A 20,991-nucleotide genomic window follows, 5' to 3' on the forward strand; every position below is an offset into this window, starting at 1 on the left:
GCTAAAGTAATCAACGACTTATCATACAATCAACACACATATAAATTTATGAGAATAAAAATATAAAAACACTAAATTTTGAAGGAAGATGGATCCGATTGAGAAAAAAAAAAACTTGCTCCAATTTTGTCTCACTAAAAGAGCTTAATTTTAACATATAACAAATACTAAGGATTATGGATAGTTGGGAAAAAAAATATACGATGCACACCACAAATTAATAATGTATCTATCCGTCAAAATCATAATACATCTCCAATTAATCTTGTAGTTAGTTTGTAACATTATAAATCTCTCCTCAAATTTTTGGTAGATAAAGTCCTCTCGAGGATTCATGATTATGATAAAAGGTTTAATTACTTGTAAAATCATGCTAATAATCAATTCCGTTATCAATTCGATTGATTCTTATCTGCTTTCTTATGAACATAAAATTCTTTAATTAAAATTTCAACAATATTAAAATTGTAACAAAAAAAAAAAACCCTTATTGCATGGGACAAAGTCACTTCCTCTAAGTGCAATGGTGATTTGGGTATTCGAGACCTCCATACGGTCAAGAAGAAAAATTTGTACTAAAAGATTTATTCATTTGATTAACCAGAAATATATTCTAAGGATTAAAATTATCATCGCTAAATATAATATAATCAATTCTTAAAATATAAAATAAAACCCTCATATATATTCTAATTCGGAAAAACTTACTTATTGACAAACTTAAATCAGGTCTTAAAAAGTGGATGGGTACACTATAAAAAAAAACTATGGATTATTAAGAATTTTCAATCTAAATGACTAACTAAATATCTATCCTTTGATATCCAATTCATGCAATTCTTCAGCACTCCCAAAATGTTACATCTAATCTTTATTTAAAAATTAATACTTTTCATAGGTTTGATGACTTTCAATCCAAATGATAAAGCTTCTTCCAAGAGCGCTTATCATCTGTTGAACAAAGAGAACTTAGCTTGGATGGAGGATGATGTGATATTTGAATATTTATCAAAATATTAAAATCTTTCCTTCAAATTTATTTTTCCTTTTGACTAATTGGCACCAGACGGCTTTGCTTTTTTAGATGTATGTTCCAATATTCCTTATAATCTTTCTTATTTTATACCATTATTGCTATTTCACTATGATAGTTTTAGATAAATATAAATAATATGTTTTCATATAATTTCAACCTCAAATGACTTTTTTTCTTTATGAAAAATAAAACACTATCGAGGGATCTATTAGTAATATTAAATTAAAAATTTCTTCGTTGCCTCATAAATGAAGCTTTTATTATCTAATTTGAGCTTTGCTTCACCCTCAAAAGATTCGCACACAAGAATAATAATTGTTGAATCTCGTTGCCATGTTGGTAGCCCTTTGCAAGAGACTTGCCAACATCAAATGTCTTCTTAAAGCCCACTCCAACGGGCACTAAAATATTCTAAAGCACTCGAGCTCGAGCTCAATAATAATCTGAGTAATAATTAGTTTTTTAATTAGAAAATATTATAAAAACTTGGATTGATTTATGAGATTAAGTATCTTAGGTTAATGATCCACCTATTATTGAACCCTAAGGACATCCCTAGGTGACACGTCACGACTTAGACCACTATGACCTCTATTATTAATTTGACTTTAGCATATAAATGTAATCGTGCGTAGTTGAAAATTTGTTTTTGTTTTCGAAAACTGTTTCCTGATTAAAGTGATCATATAACAAAACACAAGCAAAATCATCCGCATTTCTCCTCCCACTCCACCGCTTGCCCGATCGCAGTCCGCCGCTCCTCGCCCTCTCGCTCTCCTCCCACAGTTCGCCGCCGGTAAGCGTCTAGCCCTCTCTTACTATGTGCCCTACGCCCACGGGCCACTACAAATGGCGCGCCCCATGGCAGATCGCTTCTCACCCCGCCTTTCTCTTCGTTCCTCTTGATTCCTCCACACGGCCAACGCCGCTCGAGCCTGCTATGATTTCCGGGTGCTTCGTCGGTGACGAGAGCGGCACCGTGTTCTTCACCCCCCGAAACGAGCGGGTTTCGATGTCCTTCCTTGCCCTCGGCTCCGTCCGCCCTTCCTAGTCTCCCTTTCTGTCGTTTTCATGTGGGTTGTGATGGATTTCCTCAAGCAACTTGGGCCTGTTTTGATGTTTCGGGAACAATAGAGAACTGGTGAATGCCTAACAACTGTTTTCCGAGAACAAATCTGAACAGGGTTGCCGCCTTCGTTCAGAATTTCCTGTTTACGGAATGTAGAATGTTGATTGCTGATTATAGCCGAAGAAGTGATATAGAATAGAAATCTTTTTGATGCAAAATGATGTTATACCTGATGCCTGTAGGATGTTGTTCTGAAGAGATGGAATCAGGGTCCAAAACCGAGGAAAATGTTGGTTACAGCAGCATCACTGCCAAGAAAGCCCAGCTACAGTCTATGCTCTCTGCTCTTCTGGATGATCCGATATTGTTCGATGTTCCTAAGAAACCTACACTTGCAGATGTTGACACCTTAATAAATTTGGAGCTCGGCAGTGCAATGAAAATATCTGTCACTAAGGTGGACAATACCTCTTTTGGTACGTGGTCTTGTTCTTGGTTTTCGGTAGAATTTGTTCTTTCATTCCATGTGCTTATGGAGTGGCTGAAGTAATTACCACCAGTCTTCTGAAGTTAAGATCCTTGATACTTAAAGATAATCTATAGTACCAGTATCGTGACATGAACTGAGCCAGCAAACAGGATAATGCACCTTATCTTGTGATCCTGCAGCCGCTTTACTCGTAGCATGCTTCATTATCATTCTTGTTTATAGGCGAGGATCCTCACCAATATTGGAGCTTTCTCTTTGTACTGTGTTCCGTTGTCTTTTAAGTACTGCAAAAGTGGAAAACCTGTCTAGCACATTGTTTTTCTCAAATTAATAGATGCATCATTGCTGAAAAATAAGGTCCCAAAGTAGAACGTAGAAGTGACAACTATCGATACTTTTTTTTTCATTTCATTTTGAAGCAATGCATGTCTAGTTTCAGATCAGGCTAAGGCATGTTTTTTATTAGTCTAGTAATCCATACTCGGTGGAAATTGCGGGTTTCAATATATCATGCAAGAAAGATGCTGTTTGATTTTTTTGGTAAAATTCTACCATGTTATTTCAATTGTTTCTACCTAAAGGGACTTAATCTAAAATGACCATGCTTTCCTTTCTGAAGATGTCGCAGTTCTGAACTCTGCTACTGTCAAGGATTTGAAATTAGCAATCAGGAAGAAAATAAATGAAATAGAGCAAGCCAAAATGGGTCATCGCCACATTTCATGGTACCTCTCCTATCCTTTCATTTTCTCAGCTAAAACTTTCAAGAAAATTTTCAAAAATCAGCAGGTATTTATTCCATGAAAAAATCGTGGCTATCATATCACCTTGTTCATACAAAGGGATAATAGATCACTTTTATCAGTTTTGTGAGTTCTGACTTCTTGATATCTCGAGCAGTAAGAAATGTTACATCTTATTATACGTGCATTTATTTATTTTCGTATGTTGTGTAAACTAGCCCTGTTGACCTTCCTTCTCCTCAGCTTAAAAAAAGAAAAAGAAAAAGAATCCTTGTGCTGACTTTATCCAAAGCTTGTTGGTCGTTCCCATCTCAAGTATTTCCCCTGTTGCTCTTAGCTAATATATAAAAATCATAATGTTGATATAATAATTTTACTATCCAAGATGATGGCTAAAAAACAAAAGGAATTGTTGGTTAAACTTGTGAATCAAAATACCTTGTAAAAATTGAAGCACATTATATGGGTATAAATTTAGTGCAATGTTGAGTATATCTTTCGCCTTTTGGTTATGATGATATATTTAAAAATATCATTCATGTGTATGTACATTTCTTCAAGTCACTGAAATTGGTTTATAAAATTTCCAAAACCTGCCATCTGTTAAAGATTTGGTACTGGTTCATTTACCGTGCAGGAGGCATGTCTGGGCAAATTTTTGCCTTGCTCACCATAATGAGAAGCTCATTGATGACAATTCTATGCTCACTGAATATGGCATACATAACAATTCTAAGGTAATTTTTTAAAGTCATATCTACGTGTTTCTTTATATGAAGCGGCAAACTTCCACTAGCTATTGATTAATAGAACAGTAACCTTTCTGTTTTTCTTCTTTAATATAAACTTCCTTCCTAGTATGCCGCTTGGTACTTGTTATCACTCACAATATCCTTCTCTATCACTTCAAATTTATTTCATCGGTACGTTGCATGCAGCTCAGGAAATCAATTTCAACTAGTTTTCTTTAAATTACATGTTGCACTGCTAATTTCTTATTAATTTTTGGAAATGAACTGTTACCAAAGGTTGTTATCGAGGGAAATTTGATCAAAAAAAAATAAAGGGTCAAAAGGCTATACCAAAGACTGGATAAAGGGAGATAACGTCAACAGAACTATGCATGTCAATGACTTGATGAAGATGCCAAAGACAACTGCATAGATGAAGGACCCTGTAGAGTTAGCATCAGACTATTTGAAATACAATAAAATCTTAAACACAACGGAAATAAACTGTAATAGAGTAATAAATTCTTGTCAAATGTTCTGTCGGAAAGTAAAATGTTCAATAATGAAATAGAGGTAGTGTCACATGATCTTCTATATGATTGCTCATGAAACGATATATGATAGTCACAGTATGTTTTAGGGGAATTTTGTCCATAAAATGACGAAGGTTTCTGCCAAAACTTTTCAAGAGTTTCATTTGTGTATATAAGATTCTGTATCAGTGTAGTATTTGAATACTTTGGTTTAAAGAGCTAAATTGTGATATACACATGGTGTCAATAATGTTCTGAAATGGATTTCAGAGCTGTTTTTCAAGAACTTTAGATATTTGATGTTACAATTATGTATGACTATCTTCATAAATTTTTCCTTTAATTTAACCTAACTGAGGTGCCTAAGTAACTTTCTTGCTAGGATTTTAGTAGTGGCTTGAAATCGTTTGGGTCTTGTTTTAATAGTACTTGACGGTCAGGTTAGTGCATGGAAAATGTAGAGATAAATTTAGCAATAATCTTCAGGAATAACAAATTGCATCCTTAAGAGATGACATTAATATGTGATCATAGTTTATAATTGGCTCTATGATGCTCTTCAAATATGTAACCTAGAGTTGCTCAGGAATGCTTATTTTGTTTTATTTGTGGTTTATCATATTGAAGTTTTTGAAGCATTTAGCATTTAGTATTCTGATCACAGGAATAGAACATGTCCGATATAGCAAGGTTTCTATCTTTTAATAAGATAGAATGCCAGCAGAGGAGGATTTTGATAGTTATATATTCTTTTGTTGGGACGATATAGATTTGCTGCCACTCCGATGCTTTTGTTCTTCCTCGTTACATAAGTTATGTTTCTATAGGATCCTACTGTACGTGGTAACATTTTCGTATCATGCAAGGTGGTATTTGTTGCATGCCCTTATATACAGCAGAGGTCATATATCCTATCGAGTAGGGTGTATGTAACATGGTAATACCAATTATTGAGGACCAAGCAACCTTGCCTGGTCGGTTCTCAATAAGTCTTTGTTCTCAGGGAAAGCATCTGAGAGGACATTTCTCTGGCAATAGGATTGAACCTGGAAATGGTTTCCGGCTCCGGTGTATCATCAAGTCTAGGACGACTATGAGACAGAATTCGAGTCAGCGAGCGGAGGGTTTAGATCTAGTTCCACAGTATTAAAACTATGCTCGAGGAGTTGTTTAAGGGCGGTTCACTGGATAAGTACGTGTATGTGAATAAATTTTGATGATTGATGATTGATGATGCATATGATCAGACATATAACTATTCTTAAGCAGCCTCCCTAGAATGAATTCCATATCTGGAGTTGACGAGAGATCACCAAGAATGATTAGCGATGATTAAACCAATTGGGTCCATGATGAAGCACGCTTTCTTGGTCCTTGGAATATTTGCTAGTCGTAGATCATCTGTTGGACTATAATGGTAATGATTTCTTGATCAGCTTATCTCATCGGGTGAAATGGACGAATCCTATCTGTTGGACTATGTTGCCACTTTTGCGGAAATGGACAAATGAAAAAAAAAAAAATCCTTTTTTTGGGTTTTTTTTTTCTAAGAGGTGTTCGCCTTTTTATAATTTTCAATCGATGTTCTTTTAGTTCCATATTTTTCAAATACCCTTGACAATTAAACGAAAAAATCTATTTTTTGGCTTTTTTTCCAATAGTTGTTCCCCTTTTTATATTTTTCAATAGATGTTTTCTTATTGCCATATTTTTCTAAGTACCTTGACAAGCCACAATAACAACTTCACCGGTTTTGGTGGATAAGTCCACGTGGTAAATCAATTGAATTTTTTAATTATAATTATTTTTCAATACGCTTATAATGTTTTGGTGGTGTTAGGGGAAAGAGTCATTGACGTCTTGGTCAGCCTGAAGTGATCCGGACCAATGTGTGCAAGGTTGTCCGAGGTATCCCCGAAATGGAAACATTATGCTCTCGAGGTGTTTCCTGCATGAAGACCAAGGTCGGGAAATATTTCCTGATCCGATCTCTTTGATGCTCAAGTTAGTAACCTCGGGTAAATGCAGGCACGAGTAGTCAAAATAAGTAAAAACCTCTCATGTTGTTGGGGACGTGTTTTTATACCTAGCCTTAGAGGGGGGACAACCTATAATTGCTCTAACATCCCCTTCTTGGTGTCTTATCCACATGGGTGATAAGGGGAAGATAACCTCGAACTACTTGCCTTCTCCTGTCCTCACGGGTAGACAAGTGGAAGGTGACCTATATCTTTTCCTCCCTTTGAGGACTCAATGTGGTGGCTATGTGTCGAATGATGATTGACTAATAGTATATTCTCTATCATTTGTCCTATCTCAAGGTATGCTTTGGGGCATGAAGTGCGATGTTTAGTTCATCTGACACGAGTGCGTTCAGGATCTCCTCATGCGAGTCAGGTTTTCTTGACTCACACGCCTCGGACACATTTTGCCTTGTACCTTCGTCGTGACAGATTCTTCTCATGCAAGTCGAGTTTTCCCGACTCACGTGCCTCAAGCACATTTGGTCTTGTGCCTCCGTCGTGGCAGATTGCTCCTCACGTGGGTCAGGTTTTCCTAACTCATGTGCCTCGTATACATTTTGCCTAGTGCCTTCGCCATTACGGATTTCTCTTACGCGGGTTTAGTTTTTCCAACTTTCTCGCCTTGGGCACAATTTGTCTTACGCTTTCGCTGTAACAAATTTCTCTTCACCCGGGTTAAGTTTTCTCGACTCACACCCCTCAAGCATATTTTGCCTTAGGACTCTGTTGTGGTGGATTTCTCTTCATGCTAGTCAGGTTTTTTCGACTCGTGCTTGGGTCACATTTTGCCTTGCACCTTCCCCGTGATGGATTTCTCTTCATGCGAGTTGGGTTTTTTCGACTTATGCGCCTCAGACATATTTTGCCTTATACCTCGTCCGTGATGGATTTATCTTCATGTGGGTCGGGTTTCCCAACTCATACTTCTTGGGCATATTTTGTCCCTTGCACCTCCGTCAGGTGGATTTCTCTTCATGTGGGTCAGATTTTCTCAACTCACACACCTTGGGCACATTTTGCCCTACACCTCTGTTATGGTAGATTTCTCTTCATACAAGTCGGGTTTTCCCAACTCACGCACCTTGGGCACATTTTGCCCTACGCCTCCGTCGTGGCAGATTTCTCCTTACACGAATCGAGTTTTCCCGAGTCATGCACCTCGAGCACATTTGGCCTTGTGCCTCCATCGTGATGAATTTTTCCTCACGCGAGTTAGGTTTTCCTGTCTCACGCATCTCGGGCACACTTTGCCTTGCACCTCCGTTGTGGTGGATTTCTCTTCACGTGAGTCGGGTTTTTCTAACTCATGTGCCTTGGGCATATTTTGTCCTGTGCCTCCGTTATGGTAGATTTCTTGTCGTATGAATCGAGTTTTCTTGACTCGCGCCTTGGGCACATTTTGCCATGCTTCTCCGTTGTGGCAAATTTCTCTTCATGCGGGTCAAGTTTTCCTGACTCACGCGTCTCGGGTACATTTGACCTTGTACCTTCGTCATGGCGGATTTTCCCCTACACGGGTCAATTTTTCTCGACTTATGCATCTTGGGCACATTTGGCCTTGTGCCTCCGTCGTGACTGATTTCTCCTCGCATTGGTCAAGTTTTCCTGACCCATGCGCCTCGAGCACATTTGGCCTTATGCCCCCGCTGTGTTGGATTTTGGCGCTTTTCGAGTCCTTCATTCGACACTTTTTGAGTCCTTCATCCAACACTTTTCGAATCCTTCATCCATCGTCATTCTTTCGGAATTATCCTGAAGGGACACTTGTCTCAATCGTGGGAGGAGAGAGATTGACTCCCTCATTGTAAATCCCCCTCTACCATGTGGGTGAGGCTCATTCCTCCATTTGAGCCTCCAGGGCCTCCTTAGAAGTGTTCTCTACTTTATCTTGGTTATTTGCAACGCGAGTCAGTCCTCGAGTCCTTCGTAGTCTCGATGTCGGTTCTGCAACAAATCGGTCTTGCTCTTTCACTTCCTTAGGTCAGGATGTCTCTCCTTTCTTGTACAAGCTCCTCTCGATCTATTGGTCACTAGACGGTCGAGGTCTGTGCTTCGTCTTTGGACAGTTCAAGGGCGATGGAGGTGTCGACCTCCCTTTCGTCGAGGAGGTAGTTTTTGTGAACCCGAAGGCTCTTCGGGACTTAGAGTCCATGAAAAGCTCGCATGACTACGATTCAATGGTGAGTGCACCACTCTTGGATTACTTGCCAGCTAAGTATTCCATCCTAGTCGAGTCAATTTTCAAGTCCTCCACCTAGTCAACGTCCATTCCACCTTACGCTCGGGTCTTTTTGCTTATCCTGTGACGCCCTCGAGACGGGACTCTATCTTCTCCTTCACCCGATGATAGTGTCTTGCTTACAATGGTGGAAGATATCACCCTCCCAAATGGCGTCCAACTCGTGGCGCTATTTAATAGTGTTCATCGAAGAATGTTGGCGTGTCGGTATTACTTTGATCTGTAAACTTTTTGTTGCTTGCTTTCAACTATGCAAGGGGGGGGGGGGGGGGGGGGGGGGCACCAGGGTTGAAAGGAGTGCTTCTTTCTAGTAGGTTTAGGTCGGGATTGGGGGTTCAGTCTCGCCTGGTCGGTACGTTGCATAGATAGCACCCCCCTCTCTTGTCGGACGAGGAGTTGGGTCAAGTGCTTCGACTGAGGGAGAAACTCTTTTCCTTTGAGGCCTTCTGGAAGATGGATGAGGACTGATTGACGGTCAGGTTAGTTCATGGAAAATGCTTAGCAATAATCTTCAGGAATAACAAGTTGCATCCTTAAGAGATGACATTAATATGTGATCATTGTTTATAATTGGCTCTATGATGCTCTTCAAATATGTAACCTAGAGTTGCTCAGGAATATGCTTATTTTGTTTTATTTGTGATTTATCATATTGAAGTTTTGGAAGCATTTAGCATTTAGTATTCTGATCACAGGCATAGAACATGTCCGATATAGCAAGGTTTCTATCTTTTAATCAGATAGAATGCCAGCAGAGGAGGATTTTGATAGTTGTATATTCTTTTGTCGGGACAATATAGATTTGACTCCGATGCTTTTGTTCTTCCTCGTTACATAAGTTATGTTTCTATAGGATCCTACTGTCCGTGGTAACATTTTCGTATCAGGCAAGGTGGCATTTGTTGCATGCCCTTATATACGGCAGAGGTCATGTCTCCTATTGAGTAGGGTGTATGTAACATGGTAATACCAATTATTGAGGACCAAGCAACCTTGCCTGGTCGGTTCTCAATCGGTCTTTGTTCTCAGGGAAAGCATCTGAGAGGACATTTCTCTGGCAATAGGATTGAACCTAGAAATGGTTTCAGCTCCGGTGTATCAAGTCTAGGACGACTTTGAGCCAGAATTCGAGTCAGCGAGCGGAGGGTTTAGATCTAGTTCCACAGTATTAAAACTATGCTCGAGGAGTTGTTTAAGGGCGGTTCACTGGATAAGTACGTGTATGTGAATAAATTTTGATGATTGATGATTGATGATGCATATGATCAGAGATATAACTATTCTTAAGCAGCCTCCCTAGAATGAATTCCATATCTGGAGTTGACGAGAGATCACCAAGAATGATTAGCGATGATTAAACCAATTGGGTCCACGATGAAGCACGCTTTCTTGGTCCTTGGAATATTTTCTAGTCGTAGATCATCTGTTGGACTATATTGGTAATGATTTCTTGATCAGCTTATCTCATGGGGTGAAATGGACGAATCCTATCTGTTGGACTATGTTGCCACTTCTGTGGAAATGGACGAATGGAAAAAAAAAAAAAAAAAATTTTGATTTTTTTTCCTAAGAGGTGTTCGCCACTATTGCTGACGTCTTGTCTTGATCAGCCTGAAGTGATCCAGACCTATGTGTGTAAGGTTGTCTGAGGTGTCTCCAAGATGGAAACATCGTGCTCTTGAGGTGTTTCTTACGTGAAGACCAAGGTCAGGAAATATTTTCTAATTCGATCCCTTCGATACTTAAATTAGTAACCTCGGGTAAATGCGAGCATGAGTAGTCAAAATAAGTAAAAACCTCTCTTGTTGTGTTGGGGATGTATTTTTATACTTGACCTTAGAGGGGGGATAACCTTTAATCGCTCTTACATCCCCTTCTTAGCATCTTATCCATGTGGGTGATAAGGGGGAGAATCTCGAACTACTTGCCTTCTCCTGTCCACATGGGCAGACAAGTGGAAGGTGACCTATATCTTTACCTCCCTCCGAGGACTCAATGTAGTGGTTGTGTGTCGAATGATAATTGACTAATAGTATATTCTCTATCATTTGTCCCATCTCAAGGCGTGCTTTAGGGCATAAAGTGCGATGTTTAGTTCATCTGACACGAGTGTGTTCAGGATCTCCTCATACGGGTCAGGTTTTCTTGACTCACGTACCTCGGGCACATTTTGTCTTATACCTCCATCGTGACGGATTCTTCTCACGCAGGTCAAGTTTTTTTGACTCACGTGCCTTGGGCATATTTGGTCTTGTGCCTCCGTCGTGTCAGATTGCTCCTCGTGCGGGTCAGATTTTCTTGACTCACGCGCCTCGGACACATTTTGCCTAGTGCCTTCGCTATCTCCTACGCGGGTTTTGTTTTCCCAACTTACTCACCTTGGGCACAATTTGTTTTATGCTTCCACTATAACAAATTTCTCTTCACACGGGTTGAGTTTTCTCAACTCACACCCTTCAAGCATATTTTGCCTTGGGACTCCGTCGTGATGGATTTTTCTTCATTCTAGTCGTGTTTTTTCGACTCGCGCTTGGGGCACATTTTGCCTTGCGCCTCCCTCGTGATGGATTTCTTTTTATGCAGGTTGGGTTTTTTCAATTCACGCGCCTCGGACATATTTTGCCTTGCACCTCGTCTCTGACAGATTTCTCTTTATGTGGGTCGGGTTTCCCAACTCATACGCCTTGGGTATATTTTGTCTTGTGCCTCTGTCATGGTGGATTTCTCTTCATGCGGGTCGGGTTTTCTCAACTCACACGCCTTGGGCACATTTTGCCCTAAGCCTCTGTTGTGGTAGATTTCTCTTCATACGGGTCGGGTTTTTCCAATTCACGCGCCTTGGGCACATTTTGCCCTACGCCTCCGACGTGGCGGATTTCTCCTTGCACGAATCGAGTTTTCCCGAGTCATGCACCTCAGGCACATTTGGTCTTGTGCCTCCATCGTGACGGATTTTTCCTCACGCGGGTTAGGTTTTCCTGACTTACGCATCTCGGGCACATTTTGCCTTGCACCTCCGCTGTGGCGGATTTCTCTTCACGTAGGTCAGGTTTTCCTAACTCATATGCCTTGGGCATATTTTGCCCTATGCCTCCACTATGGTAGATTTCTTTTCGTACAGATTGGGTTTTCTCGACTCGCGTCTCAGGCACATTTTGCCCTACGCCTCCATTGTAGCAGATTTCTCTTTATGCGGGTCAAGTTTTCCCAACTCACATCTTGGACACATTTGGCATTGTGCCTTTATTGTGACAGATTTCTCCTCGCATTGGTCGAGTTTTCTTGACCCATGCGCCTCGAGCACATTTGGCCTTATGCCTTCGTCGTGTTGGATTTTGGCGCTTTTCGAGTCCTTCATCCAACACTTTTTGAGTCCTTCATCCATTGACATTCTTTTGGAATTGTCTTGAAGGGACACTTGTCTCAATCGTGGGAGGAGAGAGATTGACTCCCTCATTGTAAATCCCCTTGTACCATGTGGGTGAGGCTCATTCCTCCATTTGAGCCTCTAGGGCCTCCTTAGTAGTGTTCTCTACTTTTGTCTTGGTTCTTTGCAGCGCGAGTCAGTCCTCGAGTCCTTCGTAGTCCCTATGTCGGTTCTGCGACAAATCGATCTTCCACTATCCTGCTCTTCCGCCTCCTTAGGGCAGGATGTCTCTCCTTTCTTGTACAAGCTCCTCTCGATCTATTGGTCGCTAGACGGTCGAGGTCTGTGCTTCGTCTTTGGACAGCTCAAGGGCAATTGAGGTCCTGACCTCCCCTTCGTCGGCGAGGCAGTTTTTGTGAACTTGAATGCTCTTCGGGACTTAGAGTCCATGAAAAGCTCGCATGACTACGATTCAATGGTGAGTGCACCACTCTTGGATCACTTGCGAGCTAAGTATTCCATCCTAGTCGAGTTCGATTTTCAAGTCCTCCACCTAGTCAATGTCCATTCCACCTTGCGCTCGGGTCTTTTTGATTATCCTACGATGCCCTCAAGATGGGACTGTCTTCTCCTTCACCCGGTGATAGTGTCTTACCTACAATGGTGGAAGATATCGTCATCCTAAATGGCGTTCAACTTGTGGCGCTATCTAATAGTGTTCATCGAAGAATGTTGGCGTGTCGGTATTACTTCGACCCGTAAACTTTTTGCTGCTTGCTTTCAACTATGCAAGGGGAGAAGTGGCTATTACTTAGCCGCTCCCGGAGAGGGGTGGGGGGGTGCTTCAAAGTTAGTGGTGCCCCTTTCAACCGTAAGGGTTGGAAGGAGTGCTTCTTTTTAGTAGGTTCAGGCCGGGATTAAGGGTTCAATCTCGCCTGGTCGGTACATTGCATAGATAACACCCCCCTCTCTTGTCAGACGAGGAGGTGGGTCAAGTGCTTCGACTGAGGGACAAACTCTTTTCCTCTGAGGCCATTTGGAAGATGGACGAGGACTTATTGATTGACACGAGTCTTAGCCCGACTCCTCGAAGTATGACTCGAACCTCCCATCACTTGACCTCACCTCTCTTTTTGATCCTCTGCAGACATGAATTTGCACTCGTTGAAGAGGAACGGGCTTGGCTCCTCTTCGGGCATGGCAATGGCCTCTTCGGCTTCAACCATTGTCCACGAGCCATCGCTTGAGGCGTCGGGTCTGACTATCATGTCAGCATTGACAAGCCAAAGAAGAAGCATAAGATAATTGTGAGGAATGTGCCTTGCTCTCGAAGGGGTGAGGAACTCGAGGAGTCGGTTCTAGAGAAGCAGCCTCCTACCCCTATAGCGTTGATGCCTTAAGAGGGTCTCCAAAGTTCTAGGTCTTCTTTGGGGAAAAGAGGGGATAGGCCGAGGTTGATGTTCGACTTATGCAAGGGGAAACCCCTGCCCTTCGCGACTTTACAAATAACCGACCTACTAGACCCACCCCCAAGTACATCGTTGTAATCGAGATGAGAGGGTTTGCAGGAGAGCAAAAGGTGTGGGGTGATGGCGCAGCTTCAAAACAATACTATCGTGGGTCCTTGTGTTCAAGGGTGGCAAAGCAGATCTATCATTCCCCTTCGGAGGTTTTGATCGACACTTGCTACCGCAACGAAGTGCTAGTTAGGTCATGGCTAGCCCCTTTGGATTCACATTGCTCATCCGTTCATCCTTGATTGTAGCACCACCACTACGTAATGACCCTTATCGATCGTGTACGAGACACTAACTCTGTCATTCACATAGTCCCTCATAATTGACAATCTACGGGAAGAGATCGAGGGGTTGAAGGAGGGAAGAGCCCCTTCTGTTATTGTCGAGGCGGAGGCTCGAGGAGCCTAGCTAGCGTAACAACTGGAGGAAGCTGAGCTATGCCTTGTCACTTCGCTAAGCAATTGATGGAAGTTCGAAGCAATAACTAGGAAATGGAGGACGAATTGTTGTAGCTTACTAGGGACCTAGACTCGATGAGGATGCACAACTAAGAGCTCATCGAGCTGGTCGCAATGACCAATAGGCAAGCCCGGGATATGAGGGAAGCGTTGGAGGCCGAGTGACAAATGATACCAAAGTACCGGGAGGAGGCGATCTCTGATTACAATACGTCAGTTGAGTTTAGAAGGGCTCTAGTGAGGTCGGGGGGTCGTATAGTACCAGTTCAAGTATCAAATCACCTTAGCCCGTTTCAAGGCGAGGTACCCCAAGCTAGAGCTTGAGGAGGATCCGTTCGCTGATTACCCCCGAGGATCAGAATGTCCAAATGGCGGCCAAGATGCCTTTTGACGATTGTCTTGACTCGTCGCCTTGTCTCGACATCGGAGCTGTCATCTCTCATTGTGATGGTCTTTTTTGAGTCTTTGGGTTAGACTACCCAACGCCTGATGCTCAAGGGGTAGTCTTCCCTGACCTGATCCCAAGAGAGGCCTTAGGGGTAAAACTTCTTTAAGTTTTCAATATGTCACATTCTCAGTAGCACCACACCTTTTGTTGTCCCTATGCAGTATGTTCCGTCTCGGACGACCTCAATGACATAATACGACCCTTTCCAGTTCGACGCTAGCTTCCCCTAGGACATGGTCGGGTCATTGACTTCAGCTTTGCGAACCACCAAGTCCTTTAGTCCGACTCCTCGAGGGCGAACACCTTGAACATATAGTTTGGCCATCGTCTTTTTGCATCGCAACGCTCGTAGGTGTGCTTCTACTTTTACCTTGTCGATTAGGTCAAATTCGTTTCAAAGTCCTTTAGAGGTTTCCTCGTTGAAGCTCTCAACTCGAGGTGTCTGGACGACTATCTCAAGCGGTAGGATAACCTCGGTGTTAAAAGCTAAGCTGAATGATGATTCTCTCGACCTAGTCTTAGGTGTCGTTCGGGAGAACCATGGAATGCTTGGTAGCTTTTCCACTGAAGTACCCTTTGCTCCAATGATACACTTCTTTAACCCTTTGAGAATGACTCGGTTAGTGGCCTCGGTAAGATTGTTGGTTTGAGGATGAGCCATTGAGCTGAATCTCAATTGAACCCTGTAAGATTGGCAAGACTCCTTGAACCTTGTATTGTTGAATTAAATCTCATTGTCGGTGATGAGGGCCCTCAGGATTCCGAAGTGGTTGATGATATTTTTCCATACAAATTCCTCAACCTACTTTTCGATGATCGACGCTAGTGGCTCAGCTTCCACTCGCTTCATGAAATAGTCCACTCCTACGATGAGAAACCTCAATTGGCCTGAGGCTGGAAGAAAGGGTTCAAGGAGGTCTATCCCCCACTCGAAGGGCCACCTGCAATCGATCGAGCTCAAAGGGATTGTCGATTGATGGTGTATCTGAGCAAACCTCTGGCACTTGTGGCATCTTTGGGCATAGGCTATTTCATCCTTATGCAATGTTTGCTAGTAGAACCCCTGCTGAAGCACTTTGAAGGCAAGGGTCCATCCACCAATGTGGCTCTCCACATATACCTTCATGTACCTTGGCGAGCACCCTTTCGGCCTCTTGGGGCATCAGTCATAGAAGGAATGGTTGACTGAAGGACCTGTGATATAGGCGGTCGTTAATTATGCAATACCATGCTTAATGATGCTTGACTCTTTGGGTCGTTGCGAGGTCGATTGGGAGCGTCTTGTCTCTTTTGTAATGCATAATTTCGTCCATCCAACTCGGTTCCTTCTCAACTATGAACATGTCATCCTTCTCAATGGTTCAGGTCGACAGCGTCTTGGCCAACAACTAGCCCTCCCTTGGAGCTTAGGTGGATGCTAACCTGGTGAGCGCATCAGCTTGGACATTTTCTTCACTAGGGACCTATAACACATTGAGTCGGGAGAAACTGTGAGCTAATCTCCGCACCTCAGTGAGGTACATCGCCATGGTCGCATCTCAGGCCTCGTAGCTTCCTTCTGACTCACGACTAGTTGCGAGTTGCTGAACATAATCAAGTCTTAAACTTGAAGCTTCTGGGAAAGCTGAAGCCCCGAGAGAAGTGCTTCATATTTGGCCTCATTGTTGGAGATCTTGAACTCAATCCGGAAGGCTTGCTCATACACTTGTTTGTTCAAGCATTTCAGGACGAGTCCAACACCGTCCCTTTCCGAGGTGGTAGAACCATCCATGAACATCGTTCATGCCGAGGGGGTGTAATTGTCGACCTTAAGTGAGGGAGTTAGCTCTGAGATAAAGTTTGTCAACACCTGGGCCTTTATGACCGTCCTCGGCACATATCGGATGTCGAATTCATCTAGCTCTACTAACCACCTCAACAATCACCTTAAGATGTCGAATAGTGAAAGGACTTACTTGAGTGGCTGGTCGGTGATCACCTGTACGATATGCGCTTGAAACTAAGGGTAGAGCTTCCTTGCCGCTAGTACTAGTGCAAATGCAAGCCTCTCGTTAGGGGTATCGTTCTTGGGGTTCGCTTAGAACATGATTAACATAGTAAATAGGCTTCTAAACTACCGAGTTGTCTCGTACCAGCATCGAGCTGACAGTTAGGTTGATGGTAGTGAAATAAAAGAGTTTTGCCAGAGGTAGAGGAGAGTTGTGACAATTGGGCAAGGTGGTGCTTCAGCCTCATGACACTCCTCGATCCATAGGAAGCCCATTGAGTTCTTTAATGCTCGAAAGAAAGATAGACACTTATCATCTGATTAGGATAAGAATCAGTCAAGTGTTGATAATCTCCTTGTTAACTGTTGGACTTCCCTTACCGACCAAGTTGAGCGCATTTTCAGTATGGCTCGCACCTTCTCAGGGTTTGTATCTGTTCCCCTTCGGTGCACAATGAATTCGAGGAACTTCCTCAATCTGACTCTGAAGGCGCACTTGGTCGGATTAAGGCCTATGTTGAACTTCTTTAGAACTTGAAATGTCTCGACCAAGTCCGCCAAATGTTAGTCAGTCGTTTTGCTTTTGACTATCATGTCATCTACAAACACTTCAACGTTCCTCTTGGTGCTTGAACCCGAATGACATGACTCGGTATCAATACATGCCTCTGGTCGATGATAAAGAAAGTGTGTTTTTGATCCTTTGGTGCCATCATTATTTGCGAGGGCAGTAAGGGCAACAACAGTTGCTACCCTTTCGACATTAATGATTTTGACGGCAAATCTAGGGGACAAAATTAGTTTACCCTAACAACCAATCAGAATGGTGCTCCAATTATCTTGTCAGAGGCATTTGAGGATCAGTAAACAGGAGGTGTTCCTCGTAAAATATGAAAAAGGGAACACCTCTGTAAAATAAGATGAGACTTTTCCTGAAATTTTGATTCTTTTTTTTGGTGAGTGTATAATCATGCCTGAAGCTTTTGCATCTTTAAAATTGACTTCACAACGCAGTTATGCTTAGAGGATCTGATTGTACCATCGCAAATCATGCATATTTATTTTTCACTTTTTCTCATGCAGGTACACTTTTTTCCTTGCGTCGTGTCTCGGGCATCCCATAAACATTCCAAGAGAAAGAAACACCGGTTTTTTCATGGTCTTAGTAAACGATCATAGGGTAGCAAGTCCTTTTTCTCTATCACAGACTATTTTTCCTAAACTTGTATTAAATTAAAGAATTGCCACAAACATAAGCAAGCGGAGATATTTGAGAAAGAACGTGAGTTCGATCACCTTGTTACAGATTCACGCCCAATCTAAATGTGGCATAGCCTTGTCACAGATACTTACGCCCCTCTCAAAAGGGGACAACATATGGCAGCTGGTACGCATCGAACTCGGGCAAGTAGCAGGCTCGGGGCTGCTGCAAAGAAATCCTACGCTCTCCACAACTCGACCCTCCCACTGTGATGGCCTCACACTCGTTGGTACAGGGAGTGGAGCGCCGCTTTGGATCGCCAAAATGCCACCACTCGCTGCTGACATCCAGAGACTCCAACTGCGATAGCGGCGGGTTCCAATTCACTATTAAATCTTCAAACTGTCCCCTTTGCCCAGTTCTCGTCCGAATCACACCGGAAGACAAATGTGAAGAAGGCCCAGCTGCTTTCGCGTCCTTGCCTGAGACACTGGGCTGCTCATGGACTTCAGGCAGCTCATGAACCATTTCCTTGGATTTGGCCACTACTACTTGTCCTGCTGTTTGCATGGCCGGTGGCCTCAATGATGGCTGCAATGGCTCTAAATCTACTCGACTCGATGATGCAGACCGTAATGGCAACTTGATACGAAGGATATTCCCTATACGTCAATATGTAAAAAGTAAGCCAAGCTCAACAAAGGAGATGAAGACTACCTAAACGAGAAACGAGTCTTACCAAGACCATGCTTATTGTGGCCGCAGATGGATGACACAAGTTTCCTCCTCTTGTTGCTGTCCTGAGAGCTCTCAGGGGAGTCATACTTGTCCCCAGTGAAACTCAGCAGCTCATGTTCTTCCGTAAGGCCGCTGCCTTCCAACTGCTCAATGGCATCATTGCTTGTCCTTTGGCTGTACAGATCTTTCTGTTCGGACGGGCTCTTCTCTTCATGCTTGCTCTTTCCCTCGTGCTGAGAGTTCGCGGATTTCTGCTCAACATTTTCCCTCTTCTCCTCCCTCCTTTTCCCTTTCTTAGTCTCCTTCTTTACCCTTCTTCGTTCAACCTCCTTTGCCTTTTCCCTTTCCTCTTTCTTTGCCTTTTCCATTGCACCAGAACAACAGTCATGACAGAGGCAAACAAAGCAAGGAGCAATGCATAGGAAAAGATAGATCACATAGACACCCAGTCAAGGAGATCACAGTCGTTAAGCTCCAATAGCATGATATTTCACATTGAACAAAGATGCCCATAAGTAAGATTACCAAATCTCGTTTTTCTTTTCAAAAGCGAGTACTTCCAACAAGATGAATATGTATTCGTCGTAAATCCATTGCCAGGATTTGAACACGGTTATCTGAGTAAATCCAAACGTTCCAAGAAGACCAACATCGGAACATGATATAAGTTTCAACAAGAAAGAGATAAAGTTTGGACCCAAGTAAGACCTACGATTGCTTCAATATATTAGACCAACCTTCTTCAACATCACTACTTCAAAATCTCAAGACACTCTCTAATATGCTATGAACTAATAACACATATAATTGTTGTTTGACAAAAGGTTTTACCACTGCAATTTGTCTACAAGACCACAGCAGTGTAAACTCACAATCTGATTTAATTTGATATACATTGATAAGAAACCAGTGGCTCACAATTAAAATTCATCCATTCAAGTTAGTTCTAAAGTTTCTTGCTCAAGGTTCTAATATTGAGATTTTTTCCGAAACTAATACAAATCGACTGCATGTTAGGACTCACCACTGACAAGGTCCGAACCAAGATAAAGTTGGACCATCAATCCAAACTAAGAAATAAGTGATCAAGAACCTTTTGTTAGACAATCAATGTAATGCAGATATCTCACAGCTAAATCCAGAACACTGTACCATAAAAGTTAAACAAAATCAAACATGCACGAAAAATAGAAATTTGTAATGCCTAAGATGACCGAAGAAGATTAGACCTCCAAAAATGAATTCCTCTGTCCATCCTAATACTAAACTCCAAGTTTCCATTTTCCATGGCTTCTGCGGGTGAAAAAAATACATGTTGTCAAATACACACATGAAACTCATGCCAGTGTTCACCCATGCCAGACATCTTTGTTGCCTTGTAACACATGTTCCACTAAACACATCAATGAAAAGATCCCACAACCACTCTTCCAGTGAAAAACTACATGATGATAGGCTTCCAAAAATTTCAGCTAAACTTCATATAAGTAAATATCAGAATTAACCATATAGTGTACACGGTCACAATCTAAAACCAATACATGAACATAAAGTCCAACGTTCTTTCTAAAATCGATTCACATTACTTAGCATTCCCAAACATTTCCAATTAGTCATCATATCTAACAACTAAATGTCACCAAAATACATGTCCATGTCTCCAATAAGATCAAGAAATATTGCATGTTTCTTATTAAGTCGAAGGATTCACAAAGAAGTATCATGTCTGCCTACAAGAATCAAATTAAAATCTCACGGTAAACCATTACAATAGGTCGTCTATATATTCCCCAGTGATCAATGTTTTAGCTGCGACTACTTGTTGCAATCATGTGTCCACTAATCCCCCACGCAGTAGCTCATCATTAACCCAGAAAACTTATCAGATTTTCAGAGCAAAATCGAAACGAAATCAAGAAGAGTCCGCAAAAACACCCCACCCAACGAGAGCCCAATCGATACATACTGTAGTTAACCACACTTAACAACTGTCCGCTTTGGCATGTCAATTGAACAGACTGAGTACAGTCGTCTATGTTAGGAGTTAGTTTCTCAACGCTAAAAACCATATCGATCAAGAATCCCCATGGCGAACCGATCGCCAACCAAGGAAGTCGAGCAAGACTGCAAGAAATCAACCACAGCAGCATCGATGCTCAACAAACCTTAATGGATTCGATCAGGGACTCTTCCAAGAAAGGAGGCGGATACGGGAAACACCGCGACATCTCAGCACGGCAATCGAATCAGGGCAGGAAAGCACCGAGATCAGGCGATACGCGATATAGAGAAGGCAATCAAAGAAAGAAAGAGAGCCAAGCTAAGAAACAAGAAACCAGGGTTAGGGTTTCCCCGATCAAAACCGGATGGGGAAAGCAATAACCCTTCAAGAAAAAGGAGGCACGGGTGC

General features: G+C 42.2%; 2 protein-coding genes across 3 annotated transcripts; one reads left to right on the forward strand and one right to left on the reverse strand.

Annotated features, from left to right (window-relative positions):
- The first annotated feature begins 1,704 nt into the window (after nt 1-1,704).
- Nucleotides 1,705-17,986, forward strand: LOC135619202 (U11/U12 small nuclear ribonucleoprotein 25 kDa protein-like). Of its 2 annotated transcripts, none has more exons than XM_065120990.1 (5): nt 1,705-1,832; nt 2,348-2,581; nt 3,215-3,320; nt 3,976-4,075; nt 17,726-17,986. In XM_065120990.1, the coding sequence occupies exons 2-5, from the start codon at nt 2,365-2,367 to the stop codon at nt 17,819-17,821; spliced, it is 519 nt and encodes a 172-aa protein (XP_064977062.1). In that variant the 5' UTR covers nt 1,705-1,832; nt 2,348-2,364; the 3' UTR covers nt 17,822-17,986. The 2 variants fall into 2 exon arrangements, with proteins under 2 accessions (XP_064977062.1, XP_064977063.1); XM_065120991.1 differs by lacking the exon at nt 17,726-17,986 and adding an exon at nt 4,367-4,651.
- LOC135619201 (uncharacterized) lies at nt 17,896-20,955 on the reverse strand. The gene is made up of 3 exons (XM_065120988.1): nt 20,747-20,955; nt 18,583-18,940; nt 17,896-18,505 (listed from the first exon to the last, which is right to left on the reverse strand). The coding sequence occupies exons 1-3, from the start codon at nt 20,807-20,809 to the stop codon at nt 18,003-18,005; spliced, it is 924 nt and encodes a 307-aa protein (XP_064977060.1). The 5' UTR covers nt 20,810-20,955; the 3' UTR covers nt 17,896-18,002.
- Between the last annotated feature and the right edge of the window lie 36 nt (nt 20,956-20,991).

The sequence above is a fragment of the Musa acuminata genome, chromosome BXJ2-8 (assembly GCF_036884655.1).
Source record: "Musa acuminata AAA Group cultivar baxijiao chromosome BXJ2-8, Cavendish_Baxijiao_AAA, whole genome shotgun sequence".
Classification (NCBI taxonomy): Eukaryota; Viridiplantae; Streptophyta; class Magnoliopsida; order Zingiberales; family Musaceae; genus Musa; species Musa acuminata.

Bases quoted from the DNA above. Each gene is read 5' to 3' on its own strand.
- LOC135619202 (XM_065120990.1), top strand. From the start codon at position 2,365: ATGGAATCAGGGTCCAAAACCGAGGAAAATGTTGGTTACAGCAGCATC. The intron at 3,321-3,975 runs GTACCTCTCCTA...TTTACCGTGCAG, and splicing joins GGTCATCGCCACATTTCATG to GAGGCATGTCTGGGCAAATT. The intron at 4,076-17,725 runs GTAATTTTTTAA...TTTCTCATGCAG, and splicing joins GCATACATAACAATTCTAAG to GTACACTTTTTTCCTTGCGT.
- LOC135619201 (XM_065120988.1), bottom strand. From the start codon at position 20,809: ATGTCGCGGTGTTTCCCGTATCCGCCTCCTTTCTTGGAAGAGTCCCTG. The intron at 18,941-20,746 runs GTTTGTTGAGCA...GCAATGGAAAAG, and splicing joins CCCTGATCGAATCCATTAAG to GCAAAGAAAGAGGAAAGGGA. The intron at 18,506-18,582 runs GTAAGACTCGTT...ATTGACGTATAG, and splicing joins CCACAATAAGCATGGTCTTG to GGAATATCCTTCGTATCAAG.